Consider the following 18229-nt stretch of genomic DNA (forward strand, 5'->3'; position numbering starts at 1 on the left):
CGTACAAGAGTTACTAAAGGTCGTCTTAGAAACGGTGGTACCATTTTCTCGTCACTGGCGATTACTCACGGAATAAAGCTAAAGAATATATTTCAGAAATTGATATAGAATTAAATCGTAATAATGCCTACAAAATCACGTGGCTTTCGGCTTTATTCTGTAGGAATCATCGCACAGGTGATTTGAGGTTCTTTCATCCGTCACAAAATTCAATGCTATAACGAATTACCAATGAAGGTAAAAAATAGAAAAGATATAAAAAAGATCCTTGATGACTTGGAAAGTGAAGATGCTATAGCTTACGCAATGGCTCATAGACCCTCGACTGTATGGAGAATGGAGAAAATTGTTTGTGTTCGCTTCGATGTTTATAAATTGGCGACGCAAGTGACATAAACTTTCATTTACGTTTTTGTTCAGTTACGTTTCGTGTCAAAATTATGGATTACCGAGTTATGTTGCTTATCGTATGTATTGTGATGTTAATGCGATACCAAGTCGCTACAACATAACATTTGAGAAGGTCTTCAGGGAGTTAACGGATTTTTCTCTTGCTTACACTAAGCAATACGCTGCCCATGTTTCATAAAATTCCAGGAAACCGAACCTCTATTGCTGAGTTACTTACAGATACGAAGAACATTTTTCACGGGTATTGTAAAAGAATTGGAGACTGTCGATAGTGTACTGGCGATTCAAAGTCTATTTATTGCATCATATTATCTGAATGATCAAATACAAGAGTAATCCTCAAAATGTGTGGTCTGTGTGTCATTTGGGTTGATGTTTTTACATTCAAATCAAAAGGTTGGGACTAAAATGTTGAGTAACCCTCGTGGTAACACTAACTCTGTCACGTGACGTCATAGACTCGTCCTAATAAAACAGCAGGCGTGACAGTAAAACTCTCATTTCTTTCGGTTATTACGTTTGTGTTTGTCATGACTTTGAAACTAAGTAATTCTAGCAGCAGAACCTGGCTGGGTTATGTGACAGCTGAGATTGTGCAAAGATGCATACATGTGCGTGAAGAATGCTTGGCCTGCAAAAACGGTTGTTATCAGTCCACTTTTTACATTTTCACACGGAGTTGAGTTTGATGGATTAAAAATCGCCGATACTTGGGCGTTTTGTCATTGGATCTTGAGTATCTTTTCGATCAATTCATTTTACAATTTGGATGGTTTGCCCTAAATCGAAGAGACTACATTCAACTGGCAGAAATCTTTCTTAATGTCAACACACCTGAAGCATAATGTATGGAAAGTACATCACACATCAAAACGATCACGCCATTTATGGAAAACAAGATTCTAGATCGGCTCGCTGAATCTATTGTCATAGAAAGTACCTTGATGGGGCTGTAAAACCCAAACCGACTGAATGCAGCAGTTTAAAAGCGACAACCTTCATCTGACAAGAAGCCGATAAAAGCAAAACGCAGGTAAAAAGGCTATCACTTCTCAAGATGCTGCTCAGGGAACAATCTATGATATCACTGAGCGCGAAAAATACACCAGAATTGTGGTCGTTTGTGGAAACAGGATTTCAATCTAATGTCTATCTTATTTCGGGTGACCGCTGAGTTACAAGATGAATAGAGTTGGGGGCCGGTGTACTGTTATCTGGTAACTATACAACCCGCGATGGTTGCAGGCGATTTGTTTTAGAATCAATAATAAGATGCGAATTCAAGTCATGTGATATTTGTAAGCTTCCATTGACAGCAGAGCAGTGCGTCTTAAAACATGACAATGAAATCCAGCGATTAAAGGGAAAGTGGACAGTCCTATATAAAAACTACTCCCGTGGCTACTTAGAGTTTTTTCTTCAAAAAGATGATATGGTCTTTCCAATAACAATTGCAAGCAAATCATGGTTATATAATTTATTGGATGATATCACAGAAGATGACGTAGTTGAGATAGAAGGGTGGCGACACAAAGACAAAACCATTCTAACGGCTTGTGGGAAAGTTGACTACCGAGATGTTATATAAGGACACTGTTTACTTTTAGAATCTCATTAAGTTTCAAGATGCGAAATATATTATTGAATTTTTCTTTAGTGATTGTTGTCGTATTAACTGTAGAATTGTCCAAATTTGAAAATTTTAAGATTTCATTTGATCCAAAATGTCTTGAGTATTTTCTGTTTAACGGTTCGAGCAATTACGCGTATTTTCATCATAGAAATGGACAATTTGAGCTGTGGTTAGGTCAGAATGAAATAAATTATGCACTCTACACAGCTAGAAACAGTTCAACGCTCCTTTTCGAGTGGAATGGTTTATCACCGAAAGTAAATCACCAAAAAATGAAACTCGTGCTTTACGAAGGAACTATTCACCGCCCAATGAAATTTGACTCCGAGTATTACCTATGTAACCTTACTAGCGTGATAGGGGGTGACTCTGAATACCACGATCCTCTGGTTCATGTCGAACCTTTCTCGTATAAATGCAAGCCTCGATTAGATTTTGGTCTAATTTTTGCATTGGTAATAATATCAACGGCTAGTTTGCTTCTGTTGCTATATACTAAAAATGAATCTATCAAAACTCTACTTAGATCTAGGCTTTCCCGGATCATACAGTGGTGCCGACAAATTTTTTCGAGAAGTGAAGAAAGTATATCCCAAAGTGACGAAGAAGGAAATTTCACATACTCTACGTAAATTAGATGCTTACACTTTACATAAAAAAGCTATTCGCCCTAAACGATTTCGGAAAACATGGACCCACGCACCAAAAGATCTTTGGCAAATTGATTTATTGGACTTTCAAAAATTTAAAGGAGAAAATGACGATATAAGATATTTGTGTGTCGTTATTGATTGTTTTTCGAGATTTGTTTGGGTCAAAACTTTAAAGGATAAGTCAGCAAAGTCGATTGTTAAAGCACTCGCTCTGTTAATAATGACTGAAAGACCTAAACGTCTCATGTGTGACCGGGGCTCCGAATTTTTAATGTTGATGTTAATAGAATGTTAGAGGCTTTTGGTCCCAAGATGTACTACGTTTATTCGCAAACGAAAGCATCTTTGGTAGAAAGGGTACAGAGGACATTACGAGGGAAAATAGGAAGACTATTTACAAAAATAAGAATAACAATTGGGTCAACCATATTGACGATTTGGTGTATGCCTACAATAATAGTTACCACTCGTCAATAAAAATGAAACCAGCAAAAGTTTCTGAAAAGGATTACGTCAGAATACGCTTACGGTTATATCCTGGCTTTAAAACAGAGCCAGCAAAATTTAAAGTAGGACAAAAAGTGCGAATTATAGCATACAAGAGAGATTTTGCTAAAGAGTATGAAGAGCGTTGGACGAACGAAATATTTCGTATAAAAGCATTACTTGATACGCAACCGAAAACATTCTTACTTGAAGATAAAGATAAAGAACCTGTACTAGGCTCTTTCTACAGTGAGGAGCTCCAGAATGTCGATTAAATTTATTGCAAATTCAAATATCTTGGTGATTGGTTCAAGTGGATCAGGCAAGACTACTGCTGTATTGAGGATTGTTCGCGAGAAGCTGATTGACCCGATGCCTAGTAAGATATTTTACTTGTATGGCGCTTATCAAGAAGAGTTCGAAAACTGGCAAAAAGATAAATCAAACCCACCAATAACATTTGTGAAAGGTCTCGATCTTAGTGTAATTGATAAATATAAGGGGCCAAAACTCCTTATTTGTGATGACCTCATTCTCGAACTGAATAGAGCACTTGCACAACACTTCATAGCAGGATCGTCACACAAGAACACAACTACAATCTTTATATCTCACAGTTTGTTCCTGAATAATGAACTCTATAGGTTGATATCTAATAATAGTCAGTATCTGCTTCTTTTCAAAAATAAGAGAAATTTTTCACAAGTTGCCAGATTAGGTAGACAAATTTTGGGAACGAGACAAGAGTTGCTACTCTCAGCCTATAAATATGTGAAACCGTTTGATTTCGTATTACTTTCGTTTCACCCACTTGTACCAGAGGAGCTGTTAGTTACGACTGATTACTTTGAGCAATGCCCAAGCGTATTCACATGAGTATTAAATCACACCATGGAGCATTAAAGATGCTGTCAAAAGCTAAAAGAAACAATGCCGTCATTATTCTAAAAAACACCCCGGATATGCATAAAGCAATCAAGGCTTTATGTCGATACATTTTAAATGGTACTTTACGACTTGAGAAAAAGCACGTAAAGAAACTAAAACCTCACCGAAAATTCATCAAGTCACTGGCTAAGGGTACCAACAAATCTATAAATACCAAGGTACAAAAAGGCGGCTCAATATTTCAAACTATATTGAAGACGGTGCTGCCTCTTATCCCGGCAATATTATGAGATTTCTATTGGTTTCAGCAGATCAACCGTCTATCAGGAAAAGCATTGACGTCCCAGACCGACTTGTTCAGAAAGATAAGATTAATGTGAAAAAATCAAAGTCTAAAAAACGCACTGCTTCTAATGTAAAGAGATTAGGATCTAAAATTAAGAGAGTAGACTCTAAAATACAGACTACGGGCTCTATAAATAAACCAAATCAAACCTCAAAACCTATTATTCGAAAAAATGGAGCAGTACATCACCGTGACAAGCGGAGACTCCCCGAGTAGATTTTCTTCAAGCTTCAATAGCGTAATCAATCTCACAGATGGATATGAAATTGCCGTCAAAAGCATATACCATGCGCCAATATTCAATGTAACAGAAAAAAATAACAGTTTTGCAGTCATCAAAGGTGGAAAAATCTCACTTTTCGAAATTCCAAATGGCTTTTATGATAGATCATGCGAAATTTTAAGGGCCGCCTACAAAGTAATGAATCGAACTTTTGATGGCGATTATGATGGAAAAAGATCAAATTTAAAGGATCCTCCAACTTTTGAGATCGATTTGAATGGTCGGAATATTTTGAAGTTGTCCCAGAGAACAGAAAATTTCTCATTTGATGAAAAATCTCCTCTCTTTGAAATCTTTGGGTGTTATAAAGATACAGCTGACAAGAATAAGATTGAAGTTGACGATTACCCACTGAAAACCACAGTCGTATGTGGTCTCCTTTATTCGAGCGTGGTGAAAGATTCCATAATCAATAATACATTTGCGAGATTGATGACCTGTATTCCGTTACGATCCAAAAAGGGGTACAGCTTCCACGAATTTCAGAATCCAAGCTACAAGCCACTTTCCGTAAGTTCTTTCACAGACCTGAGTTTCATTATCACAGACCAAAATGGTGAGGACGTCAAATTTGACCATTCATCGGGATGCGGATCTGTTTGTGATTCAATTACGAATGTGGACTATCCCACTATCTTAAACTTACACATTAGAAAACCTCAATTCTAATTGTTGATTCGTAGCTATATAAGTAGGTGAACATTTCATTTGCAATTAATTATTGAACTGTCCTGACAGAATGCGTCAAACTTATACACCAAACCGCTCATCGGAGCAAGCTTTCAAAAACGCTTTGAATAACGACTTGGGAGTCTATCATTTTAATAATCAGACCGGGTTCGGAATCGGCGGTTTTCTGAAAAAGATGTTTAAACAAGTCGTGCCAATAGGTAAGTCACTTTTAAGAAGTGGCATCGAATTAGCCAAACCAGAGCTTCAAAAATTAGCAGTTAAGGGTATCGAAAAAGGAGCAAATTACGGAGTCAGGAAATTGGGAAATGCCATCTCCACAGATAAGATCAACAAAAACGCCAAAAAACCGAAATACGGGACGCTCTCCTAGGCTATATAAAGCCAGTTGTAAGCTGGCTCTCATTCTTGACTCAACACTAACAGCACGATGACCAAATATGTTAAATCTGTGGAGGCTCTGCCTTCAAATTTACACCTTTGGGAAACAATTCACACACAAACTGGAATTGTTGAAACAAAGACTATCGATATTTTTCCGACAACATCTATTGAAGCTTCTGACACTTTGACGTTTATAATTCCGGCAATGTCAAAAATGATGCTGCAAAATGTTCAAATTGTGAGTGAAATTCGTGTCTTGACGGCGGCCGACGCAAATCCTGCAGCAAATCATCCGGTCAGTACTCTCCCGCACTTGGCAGCTGCATTATACAGGAATGTTGAAATTACTGCTGGATCCGCCTCCTTAGTTCAATCATTCGATAATGCTTATGCTATTTCGAAGTTCTGGGAAACCACTTTGAACACACGATCGGGTTGTCACCCTCATTTACACTCCAAAGAAGGATACTGGATCGATACTGTTAAAACTAAGGCTCATTCTGAAGACGTTGCTTTCTTCCCTGATGCAGATACAGCTGTTGTGAATGGTGGTGGACAAGATAGAGCTAAAAACATAGCTCTAGGTAAAAAGGTCTGCCTAGTTTCTGACCTCGATGCTAGCATATTCAAACAGGACAAGCTACTTCCGTCAGAATTGGAGATGCAAGTGACACTAACCAAAAATTATTCAGAGTTCATTCTCCTATCTCCCGACAATCATACAGACAAAGTGAAGTTCGATAAAATAATGTTACGCTGCACGTTTCAGAGACCACAGGACGCTGTCTTAAACATAATTGAACAGAGGCTGAAAAAAGAAAATGCCATTTATCATACCGACAAGAGCGTTTTGAGTTTTCATTCTATTCCAGAAGGAGCAGCGGATCTGACTGTATCATCGATATTTGGCTCAACACTACCACACTCTTTTTTAATTGGTGTCCAGGATCGTGCGAGTTTTGGGAAAACTCGCTCCAAAAACGCATTCTCATTACATCCCCTAAAGTCACTGCAGGTATACGTTAATGGGCGTGAACATTTTCCACGTAACGTTGAACGTATAGGAAACGACGACTACACATACATGTGGGACGCTTTTCTCAATCAATCCGGATATGTTAATAGCGGTGATAATCTTCTACAGCATTATTATGGAGCGTATCCAGCCCAATTCATTGATTTGAGTCAAGACGCTAGTGGCGGGAATCAGAAAGCCCTGAATTTACAAAGAAGCGGAACTGTGCGACTCCAGCTAGAGTTCCCAGAAGCCGCTCCAGCAGGGAGGGTTTTGATGGTTTTAGCCTGGTATGATGAAATTATAGAGGTGACAAACGATCGTCAGGTAATCGTGATATAAGCCTCCATTTATGGTATATAAGCAATGAATCTGTCATTGATGCGACCATATGGATACGCTAGAGATTGACAAAACATTAGCTGACGTCAGTCATTTTCGGGGCGCTTTTGCGTACGACATTTTACCACCAAAACTTGATGAAGATTTTAGTTTGGTGGTTAATACTGGTAATTCGTCGTCACCTGGTGACCACTGGCTGGTGTTACAGCGCAAACACGGGAGGATTTACTTTATCGACAGTTATGGACGAAATTACAACGACGCAACTTTTGAAGCTAATTTTACCATAGCAATAAAAAGTTACATCGGGGATGAGACTATCTCACGTAACAGAAAGTGGTTGCAGCGTTTAACTTCAAACGCTTGCGGTGCTTATTGTGTTTATTTCATTAGAGAGCTGAGCAAGCGTAGTTTTAAATCCTGTCTGTCTGTATTTAGTGTACATTTAGCGGAAAATGATAAGCTTGTTTCAAATTATTTAGACGAAATTCGGTGACGTTGAATCTTGAAAAGCATTTCTTTCAGTGTCAATTAGTATGTAGAATAGTTGAATTATTTGAAAATCTATAAGAGTCTTTTATTGCAAAACAAAAAACAAATGAGTTCAAAACAATCTACATCAAAATTATCATAATAACAAAAAAAATCTGAAAGATACAAGACATAAAAAAATCAAAACAAAAGTAAGTTTTAGTTGACGGTATTAGATGTCGAGATATGTTGTACTCATACCGTCAGCTAAAACTTTTCTTTTACAATAAAAATAACTTAATCCAGTTCTTTCCATTTTATAAGATAACATCTTATTGTCCTTTAAAATAAATCCCCGATTAGTGGCGCTGACCGCCTTTTTACTATTCAGAACAGAACGGAAGTGCTCGCAGGTAAGTTTGGCTGATTTGTTAATGCCTTTAGCTGAGCACTTTTCTTTTTGCTGGTCATCAGGGCCAAAACAAAAATAGGTTTTGGCTGACAATCCTACAAAACCTCTCCCGCTCCATTCCACCTTGAATAGACCTGAGATTGAGAATGAATCAGACACAAAATTCATAATAACTAAACAAAATCCTTATTACGAAAGTTCAATAGAATATTTTTTAAGAAAATGAAAACCAATAAAACGTTTCCTGCTACAAATAGCTGCTTACCGGGTGTTCGCTTGTCGTAAGCAGCGTGCTCTGCGGTGTCTGTTCGTGGGAACCACTGCAACTTTACCAAATTCCACTCCGCCTGCTGATCAGGTTTCACAAGTTCGTCGAGAGTTTCTGCAGCCAGTGCCATGTACAGCGAATCTGGAAATACATTAGAAGTAAATTTTTAGCACGTTCAACAGTTTGCATAGTATTGTAACGAAGTATATACACACAGTCTATATCATACGCATCTATCTAGCTGAGCTGATTGATTCTATCGAGCTATATATAATATATATATAACGCGCGCGGAACGTGATTGAGCCGCGCAAACCTTTCTTCAAACTATTCTTCTCGCGTCAGCGCGTAGTAATGGCAAGTAGACCGTTTTTCATGACTTTCTAAATTACACTTTTAAAGTTAGTACTCGACGGAAACTGACCTGTGTCCATTTCACAGAGTGAGAACATAGGACGAGGAATGAATCGTACGAGCACGTCATAGTAAAAGTTCAACATTCTGAGTTTTGCATTTGCATATACAAAGAAACCAATCTGAATGGGCAGATCGTAGCGGATGTTCTTCTTTTTTGATGTTACCTAATGCGATGAAATATTTAAAATTATTTTTTGAGTATTTGGTTATGGCGTTATTTTAAATAATAATAAAATTATATTTATATCATGTTTCTAACAAGAGAATATTTTAAGAGTTATATTAAATCACCTCGAAACAAGTATCAGATAGCTCATCGAGAGACGAAAAGAGGGGACTATTGACCAGATCTGAAGCATCCTTTTCGTCGACCACTGCCACTTTAGAATGTTTCGCCTTATTCATTATAGTATAACCATAAAAACTGTTTCCTGAGAATTTTGTGGTGTAAACGGAAACAATTTAGTAATATTTTACCGATACAGCTAAAAGTAAAAAAGTTTCGTATGTAAATGGGCCTCATTTTAAAAGCTTCAACAGAATTGAATGAAACTTGCCTATCAATTTGCTGGTCTCGGCTACTACTTTTAGAGCTGGATCGCAATCACCGCCGCGTCTATCCTCTGAAACCTTATCAGCGAAAGATTTAAAGCATTTTTTCGGTGAATATTCAATGATTTGATAAATCTCTGTCACCTCAAGCCCATGCTGTACGTACCAAATCAGCAACGGCGTAATGATTAGGATCTTGTTAGCAAACATAGACCCAATCAGATATCGGGTTGGCTTGAAAGTTTTCTCCGTTGAACGGAGAAATTCGGTCATGTGGTCCCCGATATCTTCTACCTTAACAGTAGTGTTCTTAAACACTGGTGGTAACTCAGCAAAATATGACTTGAGGTGATCAGGGACCCTCAGGTCACATTGAATAGCACCGAAAATGTGTCCCGCCATAATCCCACTGAGAATCTGCTGCTTGGTCATTCTGAAGAGTCTCTCGGTAGGGTAGACGTAACGATTGTGAACCTCGTGCGTCACCTTGTACCGGGTCCAGGAACACTCCCACATCTCAATCAGCTCATACCCAAGGCTTCGGATATACTCACTCATCTCCCCAGTCTTCTTGAGTTTCTGGTTCAGGGATCTGCCACCGGTTTTCACATCACGGTTTTCAGGTTTGCAGGTGGGACAGCCATGAAACCTATAATGAAATCAATACAGGGAAAGCAACAGTTTTCTTCTAATAATATGATGCACATTTGGAGTCAAAAGTGTTTTATCTCAAAAACATAGCCGCGATGTAAAACAAATCAATATAAATCATTGTTACAATTTAACAGATCAGCGACACTCACCAGCAACCATGAAACTGGTAAACGGTGTTCGTCTGTCTGAAAGTTAATTTTCATGAATAAAGATATCAATAAGATAGAACAGATTTTAAGATTAGAGACTGAGATCGATACAATAATTACGAATAAAACGCTTTTTCTAAATTCTTCAACTCACCTACAAAATCCATCTACAGGGATACGGCGAGGTCTGACTCTGAATTCACCCACATTGCGTGCATGATCTATGTGAATACTTTCTCGATGCTCCACATCGGCCAACCATTCTGAAGCAACGAAGGACAGAGGTTTTGGATACTCTTTCTGAAAATTGTCCTCTATCCTGCGTCGAATGTATAATCCTGTGGCCATCTCTTGAGCGGTACACCATAGATACAGGGCATTCGCATCTGCGATTAATTAAAAAACTTACAATGATTGAGAAATATGTACCTTGATCTATAAATTTAACTTACTTTTTGACGCTTTTAATAAGAGGAAACAAACACAAAATTTTATCAAATTACTGTTGATGAATTTGTTACAAATTCTTGACGTAGATCATCAAGATGATTAGACATACCTAGCCCCAGAACCTTCCGAGTTAAAGGAGTACTGTCTCCATGTCCGATGGTGGTGGACCCCGCCTCTTGAAATCTGTCAAATATAATTGCGGGCCCACCTGTATTCGAACTAAGCATCAATTTCACAAGGTCACTGTGTTTCTTGGAGAAAAGGTGAAAAGTGTCTGTTACTCCTTTAAAAGCCAGTCGGAGGGATACACCAGGAACTGAAATTATGAAAGTTATTATATTATTATATCATGGTTTTGTTGGGATTAATTTTCTAAACCATCGTATTTCTGGTAACATGTGTACTGTCAGCTCGTGTAACATTTATTTCAATTGAGAGAATTGATTTGAATAGAGAAATGAAGATGTCGCACTATTGTCTATTATATACACAGCACATCTGCTGCACACAATAAACTCGCTATATTTTATTTAACAAGTCTAAATGTTTAGATCTGTAAAGTGAGGGAGTGGCCTCACTTTCCAGTTTTGTGTACAGTATATGTAAATTTGTAATTGGAAGCTGTAGTTTCATTCTATTTTTGTCTTTGTGTAAAACTGATGTTTACATCCTTTGATATTTTACGCTGATTGGTCTTAACCTTGATCACGTGACTCGATAGAAACCCTACTCCATATTATGAGAGAATTGATTTGAATAAATCTTATATAGAATTAGTATAAATTATTTACCTGAAATAGCCTCTTTGAATATATCGATTCCACGCTGTTCATAATATTGTGTCATATTCTGGACAGCTTCGAGAAAGGGCTCCACATCCCTGAGGAGTAGAGCATTAAGATCGTCGAAACAAATTTGGAAATCATTTTACTTAACAGTTATCTTGGTCAAAAAACTCAATTCGATTTTGTGAACGGACGCAAAGTCATCTTAAAATAGTTCTTGCCTGTTGTTATAGTATGCCAGAAAGTCTCCAAATGTCCAATGATTGTTACTAAACATCTCGCTCAGCTTCTCATATCTGTAGTGTCCCACACCTGATATCTGCTGCTGAGATAGCACTGTGTTGTTGTTGAGTCGTGGGTATTGATTTGCGACTTGTTGCTCCTCAGTTGATAGTCGCTCATCAGGTTTGGGTTCCAAAGTATTGCTACCTTTTAGAGACGAGAAGAAAGCCTCGTATGCAGGGAATGTGCTCGATGAGAGCTTCTCCAGACTATCAAAATATTCATAAGGGAAAAACGATTTATGAATAGTAGCACCATAGGCCCTCAAGAACTGATCCAGGGAAGTTCCCGCTGCCAAATAATTCGAAACATCAAGAAACAGAAAATTTTCCGTCGAAATTGCAGAATATGCAGTACCCTTTTTAATGATATATTTTATGACATCTTGACTTTCGAGTAGATGTACAAACAATTGAGTCTTCATTGTAGGAATATCATATTTCTGTCCGTAAAATGATAGCAGCGGCATCTGCTTTAAGTATTCCTCGAAACATTGTACGAGGTTTTCGTCATCAATCTCGTCAATGGCCGTCTCATACTCTGAGAAACGATCCTGCATCAGTGTATAAGAAACTTCCGAGATCTCTGTAACCAATGCAATAAATCGTTTTACTAGTTCCTTCTCGCTGCCAGTAGAAATCAAACACATGGGTTGCTGATAATTTGGAACATTGGAACAAACTGAGATACTAGCAAGAAGATGTTTTGAACTAAACTCCACTCTCGCAGAATTTTCAACACCAGTGTCTCGAATCAGTGCACATTCTATATCAAAACAAATTCGATAAGGAAAATAACGTAATTCCACTGGAATGTTGATGTCAAAATCTTCTAGTTTATCAAAGATAGTTCTTTTTGCTCCAAAAGCACCCCCAATATAGATGTTCTTAGTGGCTGCGTCACAGGTGGCCGCATGTCTTTGCAGACGTGCTTTAGTAAAAAACAACTTATTACACTTTTGACACCGGAAACATCGTGAAAATTTGTGCAGGTCATTTATGTAACTAAAATGCTCGTTGTGTAAATGTATATTCATAACATCATCTTCTTTTAGGGTCCTAAATATCTGCTCGGTGACTCCCTTTGTGTTCTTCGAAAAGACCTGGATTCCGATTTTAAAGATTTTTGAAACATTCTCGAGCTCATCCAAAGCAATGCCCTCAAATTCCGAAGCCAAAAGATGTACCGTAGTTATGTATTCTTTGAACAGTTCCTTGGTCTTCCTCTCAAGAGCTGTGATTTTTGACCCTTTGAAAAGTGCTAAACATCTAAAGAAACATAACTTATCAGTAAAAGGTGCTCCTGTTTTAGCATCAGCAACCAAACTGTATAAGCCTTGTACATTCTTGAGGTGGTCTGGGAACTGTCTCGCTGCTCCAATTGGGCAACGCAAAATTCTTGAGAGGAAAAATGTCACATTTGTTATTCTAACAAATGTAAACTTGGAACTTGGGTAATGTACATGACTGACCAGATCCACTTCATCAATTTTTTGTGAGAACTTATGCAAGTCGTTAAGGTTCCCAACAAAAAACGGATCATTGAAAAGAAGCTGGTTGTTCTGTGAGGAATAATAAAAATGTAATGACTGATCCTCATTGTTCCTTAAAATAAAAGCTAAAGACACCTTCAATTTGAAAGCAGTACTCTGATCCTGAAAAACCATGAAAAGATACTTTTTGATTTCTTCAACTGAGAGTCGATTTAATTGAAAGTTATATACGGCACTCAGTTTTTTAGACAGTCGATAAGGCTTGATGTACTTTTCATGTCGTATATAGAGCTCTTGGTATTCTTCTTCTACAACAAAGGTTGGCATCACCAAAGAATCTTTAGATGTGCGAGATGTATCAAGTGGCTGTGCTTCTCTCAAATGCATAGTTCCGTGCTCAATCTGATTCAAAAAAGGGTACTGCATATGACATATGTCACAGTGAACTATTTGGCAGCTGCTGGATGCTTGATGTTCTTGTAGAGCCAATGGGCTGGAGATGACAACACTTGCTTTGCATGTTGGACAGGTTTCACGACGACGTTTGCTCAGGCGGGTGGTTTCGAATGCCTGTAAGGAGGATAAACATTTTACTGTTTGCTGTCGGACTTAAGAAGAGAAAATCTTAAAATCGTCTTAAAAATATCATTGTATCACTTCAAAAGCAAGCAGACTCATGATAGAACCAAAGCTGACTGGCGTGAAATGGTAATAACAGAATGTTCTCATAAATAGTCAAGGCAACTTACTGATGAACTCATAGTCACGAATACGAAGGTTAGAGGTACGAAAGATCACGAAGTAACTCAAAAACAAACTGTTAAAAATTACTTGGAGTAATAGAGATAGAACTGAATGGTAACGTTATAAATTGAACAACTGTACAATTAGAACATACAAAGAGGTTTTGGTATCATCTCTCACTTTTCCTTGCAAAGAGAAACTTTTAGGAGAAACCGATCCAAACATTATACTTATAGTTGCATGTGACACTGTATCACTTTCTATATTAATATAGAAGCCGCATGAGAGTGCAGTATAAGTGATTATAAATACCAAGCTCGTTGGACCAGGTGAGCTCCCATGCTTGTGAAACTAAATGTGAATTTGCGTGTGATGTGAGTGTAACTGTAAAATAAAAGATATAAACATTGGTCTCTTACTTATTAAAGTGCTCGTCTGTTGAGCTAGTTGTCTCATCTCTCACTTTTCCTTGCAAAGAGAAGTCTTTAGGAGAAACTCAACCAATCAGACACAGCTTTTTGACCCACGTGATATGCTCCTTGGTCACGTGACAGGTTTCAATAGCCAACTAGACACTGTTCTGCAGCTCACGTGACGGTTCTAAACCAATCAGAAGGTCGAGCAGAATATATACTGTTTCGGGGTGAGATTCAACCCTGATATACTACTGCGATGCACTACTGGGTCGCGCGCGCATCAAATAATGCTTCTCGCAACCACTTCGGTAGATCGGCGAGATGCACCATTGTGCCTCACCGAGCTGCGAAGGATTGACATCGTGAATCAATTGAATTACAGATACAAGTTAAGTTCTACGGCAATTGAACTGAATTTCAAGTGTTTCCCAATTCCCGTATTTGATGCATAATTTATCAATATTATTATCATGAAGATTGAAGTGAGCTGATTGGAGCTTATACTTAAATTTATAGTAAATGTGAAATGGAAATCTAGCGTCCGCCAAAACGAAACAACGGGCGCAATTCTTGTTTACATGGTTTTTAACTTTAAAGCACCTGAATAATATGGCGATTTTGGGTTTTTTTACCTAATTTCGTATAACTATTATAAATGTATAACATGCTGGCGGCTGCGCAAAATAGTGGCGCGTATTTTGCGCAAATCTCTCAAAAACATCCACATAACTATTTTTTATTCCTATCATCTTTAACATTGAATTATAATGTTTTGAACTTAAATATACCTGCTGAACTAATTTCGATGAGTCTTATAATGCTTTGTAGGTTTACAACCCGAGTTGGACTCGTCGACGGTCCCTAATATACGGAACAAATATTCTACGAGTATCACCCGTTAAATAATGCCTGAAAAACAATAAAGGAGATATATATACATATCACCGGAGACTCGCGGGCGGAACAAAATATTGCACGCGCACGCGCGTGCAATATTTCATATGTCCCCGAGGGCGCTAGCCCGAGGAGGACATATTTTCGTATAGCACGGAGGGCCCATCGGGCCCGAGTGCTATACGATTTTTCCGCCCGCGGGTCGAGGTGATGTGGATTATATCCACCAGCGGGCGTTTTACAGTTAATATATAATCTTATAAATAAACAATGGAGCTTGTATAAAAGTCAACTCTAGAAAAGGTCGCCACTAATTGTTGTAACCATGGTAACACGTCACGTGTTCAATGTAAGCCAATCATAAAGGGCTGTGTCGTATATAGGGGCTGGAGATAAGAGATCCAGACTGGCACTGCATTCCTGGGCCGTGAGAATAATGAATGTAATGTCAGTGACGATGAATATCAATAATAGGGGGATTATTATAGTGCTGATGTGTATTAAATGTAGTGTGTTATAATAACTTAGATATAAATCAAAGTATCATGTCATCTGCTCACGAGCTGCATGAGCAGCCCTACCGGACACAAAAATAAAATATATATATCTCCGTGCTATGAAAATATTTTAGAGAACTCCGGGCTATATTGCTACTGGTCAAATTAAATGTCACTTGTTAGCGGGCTATATCATGAGCGGGCTGTAGAGATATCGGGCCCTTTGACAGCGGGCTGGTGAGAGCCCGCTATGCGAAAAAGCGCACGCTGGTGGATATAATAATATAGGGGGTAAATAGTATTGTGAATATAATGGCAACGGTAATGCTTGCCAGTATTGTGATTGTGAACATTTTTTATCAAAACATATTTTTGAAATATTTAAAAATTTACTAATTATTTATATTATTATTATCTAACTTTTAAAACAATCTCGAAATAGTAAAGAAACATCTTAAGAGACTGATAAGTGCCCAAAAAAACATAACAGTTCTCTGAAAAATAAAGGTTAATTATGAGGTAAATAATTTTCTCCACAAAACTCTGTTAGAGGCAGTAGCCCTAAGATCATAAAGATCATTAATATCACGTAATGGTAGGTTTCTTTTATTCAAATCATTTATAATAAACTTTAAAAGATTACTTTGGTGTCGACCAACACGTCCTTTCATGGTAAATAACGCATTAACAGCAAATTGAAGAGCTCTCTGAGCTGGTGATGAGCAGTCACTGCGAAGGACATGTCCCAGCATTTTCCAGCGAGCATATGTCACTCGCTCTGACAACGGTGTTACACCACAGCGTTCATATAGTGCTTTATTACTGATAATAATGGGATAAGTCATCTTCAATATTTGACGCAGGTGTCTTCTATGACATGCATCAAGTTTGTCAAATAGGTTCTGAGGGGTAGCCCAGCTATTGCAGTTATAGAGCATAACAGATGTAACGTATGCTTCGTATATCTTAATCTTGGTCTTCAGATTAATCTTAGATCCTTGCATCCAAACTTTCTTGTATTTTTCGAATGCAACATTTCCAAGGATTATACGATGCTGTATGTCTTCTTTACTACATAGCTTAGAGCCTAGGGACACACACTTCCTCCAAGGTTCTCTATTTCTTAGAGGTTCTCCTTTTTCGTCCTTCTCACTACTTCCAGCCAGATAACACTTTACAAACTCGGTTTTAGATTCATTTACAAACAAATTCCATTCTGAGAGAATTTCCTTGCAAATTGGAAGGAGCTGGTGTAGCGAATCCTCATCTTCATCAGCAAAGTCAACATAACCAGAATATTCCCATTCTAAAGGGAGGGAGCTTGGGGGGATTTGGGCGTAGATGTATAACAACAACTCTAAGGTGGTAGAGTGCTCCAGCTAAGTACATGGTAAACAGCGAGCCAGACAAACAGTCACCTTGAAAGGCTCCTATTGTGACTTCGAACTCTCCTGATGTCGTCTTTTTGATCTTAATTCTGAGCTTGGTGTTAGCGAGTAGATATCTAACTAGTCTTATGTCATCTTCTGAGCATCCTGCATCTTCGAGTAGCCTGAGGATAGTTGACCGATGTATTGTGTCGAAGGCTGATGACATGTCTATCCCCATTTTACTAAACTCCCAATGTTTCTCCTTGACAACAGAAATAAGAACCCTTTGTGTCCAGACAATATTCGAGCAGCTGTGTCCTGATTTATAGGCATTCTGCCATGGCCCAGTGTAGTCTGCTATCTGTTGTTGAATACGCTGGAGTGTTATCATGGAAAGGATTTTCCTAGTTCCATTGAGAAGGCATAAGGGACGCAGACTCTTAACTGGTCCTTTTGGTTTTCCAGGCTTCTGTAGGGGGGTAAGATATCCCTCAGTGAACGATTGAACGTGCTCTTGTTTTTCAAAGGACTCATTGATAAGTGATGCAAACTTCATGTAGAAAGAAGGAGGTGCATACTTAAGGAATTCGTTAGGGAGGTTGTCAGGACCAACGGCTTTACCGTTCTTTAGTTTCTTGGCTGCTGTCTCAACTTCAAGTGCAGTTATAGGCGTATCTAATGGCTTAGCAGCTCCAACAAAAGGTTCTAGTGGGGGTTCTGGGCCTGTGTAATGTTCCATGAACCAGTTCTTGACTATGTCTGCCTTATCTTCGTCATTTAGAGCAAGTTCTTCTGTTTCTGGTAGGAATACTGAAATAGGAGGAGTGTCCTTTGTGCTTGAAATTGCTCTGGTTGCTTCGAACATTCTTCTGGTATCATCAGTGGAGTTGATCGTCTCAGCTAGAAGGTCGGCATGAGCGGTTTCAAGTGTAATAAGGCGCTTTGCAATGTCATTCTTGAGTCTGTTGATTTCCTTACGCAGGATAGTTCTGTCACGCATTTTGTTGTCGTTTAAATGTTGTAGTAATTGGTGTCTCTTTTCTGACATAGAGACGACTTGTGGGTCTGATGTTCTGTGACGTTTGGCTGTGTTTCTTTTCATACCCACTGTTTCAGATGCAGCAATTTTAACCGCCTCGAAAAGGTTGTTAAAACTTTCAGTGACTGACTGGGCAGATGTATCAGTTTCAATCTTCTGAGCAGCATTTTGTTGAAAAGAACTTTGAACATCTTTGCTACAAACCA

General features: G+C 38.3%; 2 protein-coding genes across 3 annotated transcripts in view; both read right to left on the reverse strand.

Annotated features, from left to right (window-relative positions):
* The window catches only part of LOC134822081 (1-phosphatidylinositol 4,5-bisphosphate phosphodiesterase beta-4-like), an 858242-nt gene that overhangs the window by 813134 nt on the left and 26879 nt on the right, over nt 1-18229 (reverse strand). The gene's annotated exons all lie outside the window — the stretch shown is intronic.
* On the reverse strand, nt 7654-14154 carry LOC134821937 (uncharacterized). 2 transcript variants are annotated; one of them, XM_063832766.1, is made up of 11 exons: nt 13813-14154; nt 11511-13633; nt 11296-11384; nt 10614-10820; nt 10209-10440; nt 10055-10090; nt 9257-9900; nt 8991-9130; nt 8707-8863; nt 8280-8423; nt 7654-8148 (listed from the first exon to the last, which is right to left on the reverse strand). In XM_063832766.1, the coding sequence occupies exons 1-11, from the start codon at nt 13822-13824 to the stop codon at nt 7835-7837; spliced, it is 4098 nt and encodes a 1365-aa protein (XP_063688836.1). In that variant the 5' UTR covers nt 13825-14154; the 3' UTR covers nt 7654-7834. The 2 variants fall into 2 exon arrangements, with proteins under 2 accessions (XP_063688836.1, XP_063688837.1); XM_063832767.1 differs by lacking the exons at nt 11511-13633; nt 13813-14154 and having other exon boundaries at nt 7714-8148; nt 11296-11441.

The sequence above is a fragment of the Bolinopsis microptera genome, chromosome 10, assembly GCF_026151205.1.
Source record: "Bolinopsis microptera isolate Bmic1 chromosome 10, MBARI_Bmic_1.0, whole genome shotgun sequence".
NCBI classification, from domain to species: Eukaryota; Metazoa; Ctenophora; class Tentaculata; order Lobata; family Bolinopsidae; genus Bolinopsis; species Bolinopsis microptera.